Here is an 11,582-nt window from a genome sequence, read left to right on the forward strand (position 1 = left end):
TTTGGTTTTCTACAGTGTGTTTTAGGAGTTTTCACCCGAACTGCATAACTATATTAAATAGCTAAATAAAAATAATGCACAGGCATAAATTTTCATGAGAAGTGCAATTTATTTTGCATGTTTTTTATGTTTACAGGTTGAAATGTTTCAGTGCACTCCTACCGCCAAAGTTTTGTTATCGTTATATTGGTATTAAACTCTGAAAATGAAACAAATTAAACCAGTTTGTATGGGTTATAAAGGTAATAGTGACACCAACTATTGAAAATATTTTGTTCGAATGAAGATATTACTATTTAGTAATTAAGAATGATTGTTTAGAAGGTGTACTTGTTCTCTGCAAGAAAAAAACCTAATGATAATGTCCTTGCTGCAATTGCATTATTTCTTCTTTGATAATCCTAGGTCTATTTAGAATATTTAGCTTAAACATGATGGCAGCTGTGGATTATGTGCCCAACTATATAAGGATTTTTAACTGTTTGTGTGTACTCAGTGTTGCTAAGCAAATTTTTAGTGTGGGAGCCTCTTTTTCGCCACCGGGGAATAGTAATAGTTATGTAGCATTTTATTCCGTGGTTGTAGTGACAATTTATAGAGTTTGTGGCCATTTGGCAATTGTCTAATACCATAGGGAAAATCTAGGTTAACACCGATGCATGTAACATTTGGAGGGGAACGAGTACACATTGAGTAGTAACGTACCCAGGATTTCAAAAAAGGGGGGTGCTAAAGTATTAAATTCTAGTTAATATAAAATATACTGCATAAAATCGGATAATAGTAGAAGCGATATATAAATAAATACCGGTAACAAAGATTTTGTTCAAATTATGGACTTTTCTTGAAAATTAATGCTTGTTGTATAGTAGTAAACATAGTTTACTATCTATTAATTTACTATTAGGGCCTATATGAAATGGGGTAAATCTTCTATGAGGATATCGATTACTGGATGAAATCCATATTACTTGATCGTAAACACGCAATGCCTACACAATTAATGACACAAGATGTAGTGTAAAGCATAGAGAAAATAGAATCTGTTCTATTTTCTCTATGTGTAAAGCCACGCTTCCCAAACTATGGGACACTACCCAAAAGTGGGTCGCGAGCTTTTGGACTTTGGGTCAGTCAGGTTTGGGCCACACAAAGTATTTTTTTTTCAGTTAATTATAAGTCTCGAATATTAAAAGTCTAACTACTGGCGAAAGGGACCATAATCAGTGGCGGATTGATTATGGTCCCCACACACACACACACACAAACCCCTCACCCCCACACAAGTTTTTGAAAATTAAAAATCATAATGGAGATAAAAAGAAAATTTTATTCAAATTCAGGACTGAGAGTGCCATTTCCGGTCATTTAGAGGTGCCATAATCATAACATGTCTTGCCTCACCCCAAAACATGGTGGGACTAAGGTGGGTAGGCCCTCTATCAGTAAAATGCCCTCTCTGGGCACACTCTATGACGAATTCCTGGATCCACCACTGATAAATAGTGGGCAAAAATCGATGTAATAACAATGTCGAGTAGTCATTTTTAAAACATGAGCATCAAATTTCGGGGATCTTATAAAATCGCTGAGCAATTTACTATTAAATTATTAGGTGGGTCGAGGCTAGTCATGGAAATCACAAGTTAGGTCTTAAAGAAAAAAGTTTGGAAAGCGGGGGTGACGTGTAGTAGTGTAACCTTTAAAAAAAATCTGAAAACCGCTCAAAAAAGCTAAATATTTCACCCAGTTTTTTAGGCACAAAGAGTATTCCCGGACCCACAAGGATTTTTCTTCACTGGACCGCACCTCGATGACCCCTCTGCTGATAGGACTAATTTCGGGTGAGAATATTCAGTAAGTTGTTAAGCATTAATAACTATGAGGTGCTATTGTCTTATCGTTGTGTTTACTTTCCTTAAACAGAAAATAAGGTTTGTTTGTATCGTTATCGGTTCGGGTTGATAAAAACCTCTGCCAGCCTCATTTCGACACCAGTCGTGAGCTTGCTACCTCCTACGCTAAAGGTAAGTTGATTCTAATTAGTTTTTGAAATGCGAGATTTTTATTTTTTCTCTCTAGACAAATTAATTTAACAAATGGTTGACGCACAAGCATGTATTGGAGCGCCTTTATTGTGAGCGGATAGAGAAGCTTTTAAAATGGTCAAGAAAGTCGTTAGATTTATTCAAATGTTAGGCCTAATTGTTAACGAAGGAAGTATTATTATTGTTATTATTATTATTATTTTTATTATTATTATTATTATTATTATTATTATTATTATTATTATTATTATTATATAGCGCCTTTTTTGTAGATACAAAGCGCTTCTTTTCCCTGGTCATTGGGTCCACATGATTACATGTTGCTGCTGGTAGTTAGCGCAGAGGCAGACAACCCCACCATGTACCCATTTATACTAAACCTTTAATCAAAGACCACTTTTCTGTTGCCCCGATTGAATGATAACCTTTTAGCTGTTTTCTCCATTTAACGACTTCCTCAAAGACAACGGTTTAGCGGACTCAACCGAAAATTTCACCCCCAATTAAAGATCACTATAAAAAATATTGCGATTTTAATGCATTTTTTTCTCTATAATAATTTTAGAACTTACACATAAAAATATTCTCGAATGCATATCATACGATGGTTGTGTAGGCATAGGCCTACAGTGTTTTGTGACGATAAGTGTCGTTGGGTAAAGAGGAATATGTGGCTTGAACTCTGGCCACTATGCTATTAATAAATAACAGCATGCAGACGTAATTGCACATCCATTTCAATACATTTAATGTATTACTTCTTAATTTCGCTCTAAAAAGTAGAGAAATCTAAATTCCACATTAAGTGGCAATAGGGGTCCCGTCTCCTGTAGAGTCACATGATGGAGTCAGGAAATCGGCGGGGAAGCCTCCCGTGACTCCCGCGAGCAAACTGATGTCATGGAAACTAAACCTCATTTAAACAGATCTTCTAGATGTGGATTTTTCCATCTTTGGACCCCTGACAGCTGGTCTTTAAAGGGATTCCAATAGACACCAAAGACCATGGTTGTTTGCAGACCAAAACTGAAATTCTAAAATATATAGTGATTTTAGTGCAGTTCTCTTTTTACAGACACAGACATTAAAATGAAATACATCAAAAGCCAATGTTTTGTGTATACAGTGCTACAAGTTTTTTATTTTATTAATTAAATGAATAAATAAATGTTTAGAGCTCAATCATTTATTACACGTTTTATTGGCTTAAAATGGTGGATGTTTATAAACCTCATAAATTATATTATATTTAAATTTATATACTTATTTTAAACTAACCCCATATAATTCATTTATATTGAACAGCTGCTGAACTTTCTCATAACACTTTAACAATACTCTTAATTTAGCTACTCCAAAATATTTTTTTCTAAATTTAGAATTGTTTTAAACGAGAATTATGGAATGAGGTTTCATTTGATATTCGAAGTATTATTTATAAACATTTATAAAATAACACTTAAACAGTTAATGGATGTTGTCTCTAAATTATGGTTTTGCTTCTTTTCTAATATACATTTGGTTAATGTGCCTTTTTGATTTTAATTGTATTGTCGTTGTATTTCATTGAAACTCATATTTCGAATTTTTTATTATCCTTTTCATTTTTTTTTTTTTTTTTTGGCAATAGGCCTTAAAGTTGAAAGTAATTAAGGTCAATTCGACAGGAAATCTAGGCCAGGTATAACACTCAAGATCGGAGCGTACGTAATCCTAAGCTGAACAACCTTCAAATTCGCACTGGTAACTAATAAAGGTAAGCCTATCAATTTGTAAAGTACACATAGTGTAGTAAAAGACAAACAAATTACGCTAAAGTTTCTGATTTCCTTAGTGATAAATACACCCATATGACGCACAAATGGACCGCGTTAAGCCCCTTTGTTAATACCAATATCTACACCCTCAATGTTAAATGCGCGGTTGTAAATATAAACGTGTGTGCTTAGGACATGAGAGTACGCCTGACTCTGTTTTCTAAAGATAGACCACACGAGAACATCGGTGGCCTCGGTCAACTAACATTCAAATGTTCGTTGAGTACCGAGCCACCGACCGAGCTAAAAGCCATCGGCATTTTGGCTAAGATCATAATGTAATATCTTATTCTCAAATAATGGTGTCCTTAAAGTGGACATAAATGGTGACTGATTTTTGCATAGCTGCTGTCCGATCTTAAGCCCTGACCAGACTATATTCAAATCTTAACAGAATAGATGAAAATTTAAGGGGTGCTTATGGGAAATTGGAAAATTCAAGGGGCCCTTTTTTTAATCGAAGATAAACGAATGGTTTTAGTAAAGAAATGGTAATCGTCGAGAAAGTATGGCCCATGACAAGAATGTCGGGGGTATTTATACAACAGCAGATGAAATTAGTGGTGGTGTTGGTGGTGGTTTAAGCGTGTTGGCAGGATCATTGCAGGGTTTCTTGCTTAGATACGAAGTTGATGAAGTCAGTTATTTTTGTTGACTGAAAATGGCCATACAGTATTTTAATTTTTAGATATTAAATACTGTAGTTCTAAATTCAAAAAGCCCGGGTGGCAATAAAACAAGAACATTCTACAGATGCATCAAAACTTAATGGACACTGATAAACCGACAGGTGGATAAATGGATTGACTTACAGACAATGCTAAGATAGATGCGAATAGTTAATTGAAAATTAAGTTGGTGATGTACCGTACTGTACTGTACTAAATGACTGAATTTTTTAGGGGGCGCTTATTCAAACGGGGCGCTTATTCGCGCGAGGTACGGTCTATAAAGTACATACAGTAGTAAAAGACAATGTTTTTCAGCTTTGTTTCTATAATGGTATATCACAAATAATAATAAGATGGTTACCGAAAATCCCTGATATTTCTGGCAAGGTACTAGTTTCTTAAATGTTCGCACCTCCTTCCCCTCCCTCCATCTTTCAAAACAGATCTGCGCCCTTCCCTGGATATGAAATTTAACTCCATCGAGTTGGCACCTGACTCAGAGTACCTTTGTCTTAGTGACTGCTGAGGCGAGGGTGCATAAATTTGTTGTTAGGATGTGATCTGGGTTTTTATACCCATGTTTTGTGATTTTTTTTTTTTTTTTGATAAAGAACGTTTTAAGCAGTGGCGGATTTTTTAATGGAAAAAAAAGAAAAACATATACAAATTTAGGTCTGAGAGTGTAATTTTGGCAATCTATACCTCAGCCCCAACTATGGTGGGGCTGAGGTGAGTGGTTCCTCAGTCTGTGAAAGTCCCTCCGTCACCTCTCTTTCGAATTTCTGGATCCGACACTTTTGATTTGTTATATACCGGTAACTATTGTTAGGCTTACTAATATTAGTTATGATGAGTTTATTGCAATTTTCACTTCATCCTCTCAAAACAGTCCTAAAAACGTTCAGAGTAGCGCTACTTCAACAGGGGATTCGCCCCCGCCATTTACTAATTACCTCGCATAACGGCTCCCCCTTTCAAAATCCTGGCTATGTCCCTGATATAGAATAGCCTGACTCTACTACTTGGCTTGCCCAGCTACTACTTGATTAGAGGCCCTGGCCTCTGAGGTTGTGTCTTCAGTTTCTGTGGTTATTTTTTATCGGATTGTCAATGCATAAGCCTACGTAGGCCTACGCAGGTACGACGATAGAGCCAGATAAACTTTTGTTTGCGATAATTTAATTACAATTTTCCCTGACGAAGCCTGATGAACTGTAAAGATAGCCAATATAGAGGCTTTTGACCTGAGTTCTTATTATTTTCCATCCACAACCTGATCCCTCTTTAGCTGAGTTGCTCATGCAGTTCGATTTTTCCCATTTATATTTCATACCCTCTGCGCAGTCGCTATTTGGTTCCTAAGAAGTTTTTGGCAACTGATACCCTCTTCGCAGACACTATTTGGTTCCTGAAAAGTATTTTGGTAACTGCGCATGCTCGACGTGGCTAGACAACGTTACTTACTCATTACACATGCTCACTGGCTGTCTAACATTTCCAAGCGCATGCTCACTGTGTTTTTATAGATACCGTAATTTGCGGACGTTCTTTGATAACTGCCGCATGCGCATTTGCTTAGTTCCCATTTATTCGTAGTAAATGCTACCGCTACCTACTGTTGCTTAATGACTGTTTCCTCTTGGTCGTAGCAGCCTAAAGGTGCGGCGCGAACATCCTAAAGGGAATGAAGGATTTGAGTATTAAATGTTTTTTTTTTTCGAGATGCATAAAGAATCAAGAACCAGAGCAAGCAACATTTCAGTCCGTAACTTTCGTAAATTTGCATTTTCTGTTTGCTCACTCAACGAACGGAACGCATTGCCCGAGGATAGTTTCTGCAGAAAGTATTAATTATTTTAAATCTGCTCTCACGAATGCCCACAAAAATCACCGTATTATATTTCAATTATACCGCAATATAACCTGACCTAATAATTATGATGTACGTATATGCTCTGCTTACGTTTCTACAATCAAGTAAAAAACGTTACATGACTAAATATGGTCATGATGACATCACATCATGACCATATATAGGCAATCATAACTATATATGGTCGTACAACAATTTTTATCAAAGAAACTTCAATAATCTGGACAGAAGTTTAGTGCAGTAGGCCCTACACATGCCTATTTTGGTACCACCTGTTTTTGATAAAACTTTGCTCTGTGATTAAAAAAAAACCCTTTCCCAACTGACCGTTAGCCGCTGTCCAAACATGTTGTTATCTACTGTACATATAGTATACCAACAAGGTATTCCTTGTGTAATAGTGGTCAGCTTTATCTGAACTACATTCCCAGGATTTAGATTTTCTTGCCGATATGCACAACAACATGTCAATATCCTGTAAATTGATTAGATGGGTTTAATAAACTGTATTAATATTTAGTCATAGGCCTATGCGGATTTATTTCAAGAATTGATTTTCAAAACAGGATGGTTTTAACCTTTGGCCAAGTCCCTATATGAGTTGGCAAATTTTATCAATGTGTTGGCAATTCAATTTTAAGGAACGCCTGCTAAAATAAATCGCTTCACGTGGCGCTAAGTGGTACTGATTTTGTGATGCCAGCGGGAGACAGGTTAACCCCCCCCCCACCTCGTCGTCCGAAGACACAAAAACTAATAATTTTGATTGCTTATTGTGGTCTATAGAAACACAATTAAGATACATAGTACAGTAGGACTAAATAGTTATTCTTAAACGACACGAGATGAATCGAATTTTCAACTGTATCATTGAAATTTTGAGACTTATCATTGTACAGAAAAATATATGGTGCTTGTGTAGGATACACTTACTGCACTTATTTGGCGTCTTTAATTTTAAAAAAAATAGAAACGATAACATTCTTTGAATTTGTTTAAATATGTCTTGGTAGCCGCATTATATTTTAATAAGTATACATTCTGAAACTATTACAGAACCCAACACTTCTTAGTTGCTCGGAATTCAGGAGTAGGCTTATATAGATAGACCAAGATGTCAGAGAAGACTACGCCAATTGTGGACTACAGTGATTTGGAGTTCAAACAAGGATCAGGAGTCCATATCTGGGATGAAGTCATCTACCCCTGGTTCGTTCACGCAGAGACCCTAGACGCCATGAGTGATTTCCAAGTTCGTCATGATGATGTTTACGTCATTTCATATCCTAAATCAGGTACCTTTCATTAATTTATCAACATAAATCGAAAGATATTAGGTATAAGTCCGCTGCACAATAGGGTATGGTTGACGAATTCGTTCACTGCTCCGTGTAAACGCCGTCAGTGGCATGTGACAGTACTCTTGTTGCAGTATCATCATGTTTGTATTATCACATAATTATAATCGGCATAATATTGTGAACTAATAAGTAAGGCTGTACCTGGACGGCTATTATCTTGCTCTTCAATTCTAGTGTAATAGGTTTAGATTCCGCAAACACATGATCCTTAGTTTACAGAACACTCCAAAGTTTATTCTATGATATAAATGCAAATTCAGTCATATAAGAATACAAATAAAGAAAAATAAATAATAAGATAATTTTGTGTTTGCTTGTGTAACGACTCAGGTACGACATGGACTCAGGAAATTGTCTCACTTATAAACAGCAATGGAGAGCCAGATTCTGTGAAAGACAAACACGTGGAAGAACGTGTGCCACATCTAGAGATGAGCACAGCTATCCCCGGGACCATTTTGTACCCACGCATTACCGCCATGCCAGACGACAAACCTAGGCTTATCAAAACTCACTTGCCTTATCAGCATATGCCAAAGGACTTTCTTGTAAAGAAACCAAAGGTAGGATGCATATGAAGTATAATGAGTGGGTGGGTAATTATAATAATAATTATTATTAACAAAAACAATATTTTGTTGGATAATAGTTGGTTGTTATTTCTATCAGCGTCATCGTCGTAGTTGTCCTCGTTGATTATTGACGATAATATATTCTTGTAAACTACCTTCCCATCCTACTCTGTGCAGTGGCGGCGCCAGGGACTACAAGGCGAGGGATCTATGGTTCATATGATATGTAGCCCACCACGGTTTTAGGAATACGCACATCTAGATGCACGCAAATTTTATTTCTGAATGTAATAATGCGTTTTTTAAGATTGTTTCGACGAAATGAATGTTTTTTTTTTCCCTGACAGGGGCCAGTGGAATCCCCGATTGGGGTGGGGGTCCTGTACCCCTGCGTAAAAGAAAATGTTTGACCATATTTAATTCATTGACAGATTGTCTACATTGCTCGCAACTACAAAGATGTGTCTGTGTCTGGATACAGTTTTCTGCGCATGTACAAAGCGTACGATGACGTAGGTTCTTGGAATGATTTTTGCCAAGGTGTTCTGCTGAAAGAACTGAGTGAGTAATTCTTGTCTTTCATATTACATGGTCATTATTTTTTCACTTCCAAACAGCAAGTACAGTCGAGTCACCAACAAACGTTTTTGAAGTGTTAATGAAACCTACCAACCGACCAATCAGAACGCGTTATTCATTTGCCATGCAGGCGCACATGTCCCGCAAATACGCGATTTTACGTACGATTCTGCTGTCGTTTTGTGGGACCTAAGCGGAACGGTCCATCACAGGAACGACAATTGTTACTTATTACTTGAATTGTATTTGAATTGTTCAAATCTGCCAAAGGTTATACTCAGATATACCGGTACCATATTTATTCGTATATACGCCCAGGGGCGTTTATTGTTGAGAAGGGCTTTTTAGGGCGTTTATTCGAGGAAGGCGTTTATTTATATATATAATTTTTTTTTTGTGTGTAAAATGGATACTTTCACTCAAATAAACGCCCCTTAATCTCACTGTAGATGTAGAACTACAACACATAATTTCGGAAAATAGACTTATTAATCCCAACCAGGAAGCGTTTATTCGAGGAAAAAATATATTCGAGAAGGGCGTTTATTTCAAATGAGGCTATAAAGAGGCGATTATTCGAGGGTGCGTTTATACAAAGCAGGTCGTTTATTAGAATAATTACCGTACATAGATATATAAGCATAATAAACAATTATCTGATTTTTTTTAAAGCACCGTATGGTCCATGGACTGCTCATGTGCTAGGCTGGTGGCAACACAGAAGGGATAAAAATGTTCTATTTTTGAAATATGAAGACTTAAAGAAGGTCAGTTTCACATCATTTAACGCTCAAGGGAGGATACCCCGTGTGGGGACGAGGTGCTATCTGAGGACGTTATTGTTATGTTCAAATGGAACGTACGTCTCTTGAAATCGATTTCACTTTTAGTTAGAGATGTTTTGCTGCTACTGAGAAGGGCGGGTGAGGAGGTGACCCTCCTCTTTTTGCTACTCCTGAATTCTCTACTATCATAACACAAACATAAAAAATAACACCCGCCTGTACAATACCTTTTTTTTGCAGGATTTGAGGGGTGGCGTTATACAGATCGCCGACTTCTTGGGAAAGCCATTGTCAGATGAGGCCATAGACAAAACGGTGGAGCATTGTAGCTTTAAGACCATGAGTCGAAACCCAATGACAAACTTTACAGGGTTAGACGCATTTGATCACAAGGTGTCGTCATTTATGAGGAAGGGTGAGTAGACAAATACAGGACAGTACGAAGGTCAGGCCCAGAGCCAGGATTACATGGGGGGGGGGGGTTGGAGTGGTAATTTCGTAGGCGTCAGGGGAACCTAGGCCAGGGGAAATCTCTCTTGTATGATATTGCGTTCCACGATAGTTTTGTAATACAGACGTAGACGACGTGTGCGCACCAGTGTTCATATAAGAAATTGAACGACATTGTTTTTATACTACAGGTGGTACAGGTGACTGGAAGAATTGGTATACCGTTGCACAAAACGAGGCGATGTCAAAACTCATAGAAGAGCGTATTCAGGGTAGCGGACTTGAGTTTGACTACGAGCCAGCGATTTGATCCAGGCCTGACGATAATTGACCATTCCAAAGTGTTAATCAAACTTGACAACTGACCAATCAGCACAGGGCCGTGTTTGTCCTACAAAAACATTCTTCCACGAACGCACCTTTTACACTGTCGCTTGTGCGCCTTAGCAACAATATCCAATGGAAAGATCCATTATGAAAGCCAACAAGTGCTACACCAGCCTGCTGTTTCATCATAGAAATGTTGAGCTACGTTTATAAATCATTTTCATATATGTAGTTCAATTATATCATGACTGACAACGTGTGCGGTCGTTCAGTGATCACGGGGAGGATCGAGATTTTCGTTTGCAGAGATGGGGGGAAATAACAAATTAAGGGTATGGTCCCCTCATCACGCGAGTGTGATCAATAAACTAATATTTTTTAAGCTAAAACTTACTAGGCTATTATTTCGCAGTGATAATAAACACGCATGTTGGTAAAATTTTAAATGCGAAGAGGGTTAATCTTGAATATTCCCCTCTAAATCCAGGCATCATGATTGGATTATAAACTAAGGTAAACCAAATCGTAGTTTAAACTGTGCATGCCCGCATTACGGTCAACAGACATAAACAAACACACACAGTTTTATTTCGATTGACCTTGGATACGGGCATGCGCAGTTCAAACTGCGAATTGGACTATATAATTACTAAAAGGGGAATAATCACATTTTTTCACATGTTGTTTTGTTTACCTGACCCAGGATATATAATATAAAACATGTATTTGTTACAATATTTGCCGATTTTTGTTATAATTAGGCAAAGTTGATTTTTCTTATATTGCTCGGTTAGACTAGATCGAAACGGACTTTGACCATCTACAGAAAGAATAATAAAACGGTTGTATGAAATACTGGTTATTCAATATTGTATTGTTTGTGTGCGTTTGACTAGTACATCATGAATTAATACATTTAGGTTCTGTAGGCTCCTATCATCAACGAAATTGATCATGACAGCGCACAAAGTTAAATCGCGAATACAAACAACCATAACAACAACAATCATATTAGAACAAGTTAAGGATACGAACTTTATTTACACACAAAAAAGATTTACCAAATTTACTAAGATGCAGCCTTGCCAAATATTTGAAG

The 11,582-nt window shown here is 37.0% G+C and overlaps 1 protein-coding gene across 2 annotated transcripts; it reads left to right on the forward strand.

Annotated features, from left to right (window-relative positions):
* The first annotated feature begins 1,908 nt into the window (after nucleotides 1–1,908).
* Nucleotides 1,909–11,336, forward strand: LOC117103233 (sulfotransferase 1E1-like). Of its 2 annotated transcripts, XM_033243795.1 has the most exons (8): nucleotides 1,909–2,027; nucleotides 3,679–3,804; nucleotides 7,466–7,704; nucleotides 8,101–8,333; nucleotides 8,774–8,903; nucleotides 9,594–9,688; nucleotides 9,947–10,121; nucleotides 10,348–11,336. In XM_033243795.1, the coding sequence occupies exons 3-8, from the start codon at nucleotides 7,524–7,526 to the stop codon at nucleotides 10,464–10,466; spliced, it is 933 nt and encodes a 310-aa protein (XP_033099686.1). In that variant the 5' UTR covers nucleotides 1,909–2,027; nucleotides 3,679–3,804; nucleotides 7,466–7,523; the 3' UTR covers nucleotides 10,467–11,336. The 2 variants fall into 2 exon arrangements, with proteins under 2 accessions (XP_033099686.1, XP_033099687.1); XM_033243796.1 differs by lacking the exons at nucleotides 1,909–2,027; nucleotides 3,679–3,804 and adding an exon at nucleotides 6,083–6,233.
* Nucleotides 11,337–11,582: the final 246 nt, after the last annotated feature.

This window comes from Anneissia japonica, unplaced genomic scaffold (assembly GCF_011630105.1).
Source record: "Anneissia japonica isolate Jap-2015-1 unplaced genomic scaffold, ASM1163010v1 scaffold2652_len1590060_cov184, whole genome shotgun sequence".
Taxonomy (NCBI): domain Eukaryota; kingdom Metazoa; phylum Echinodermata; class Crinoidea; order Comatulida; family Comatulidae; genus Anneissia; species Anneissia japonica.

Bases quoted from the DNA above. Each gene is read 5' to 3' on its own strand.
- LOC117103233 (XM_033243795.1), top strand. From the start codon at position 7,524: ATGTCAGAGAAGACTACGCCAATTGTGGACTACAGTGATTTGGAGTTC. The intron at 8,334-8,773 runs GTAGGATGCATA...ATTCATTGACAG, and splicing joins TTCTTGTAAAGAAACCAAAG to ATTGTCTACATTGCTCGCAA. The intron at 9,689-9,946 runs GTCAGTTTCACA...TTTTTTTTGCAG, and splicing joins AATATGAAGACTTAAAGAAG to GATTTGAGGGGTGGCGTTAT.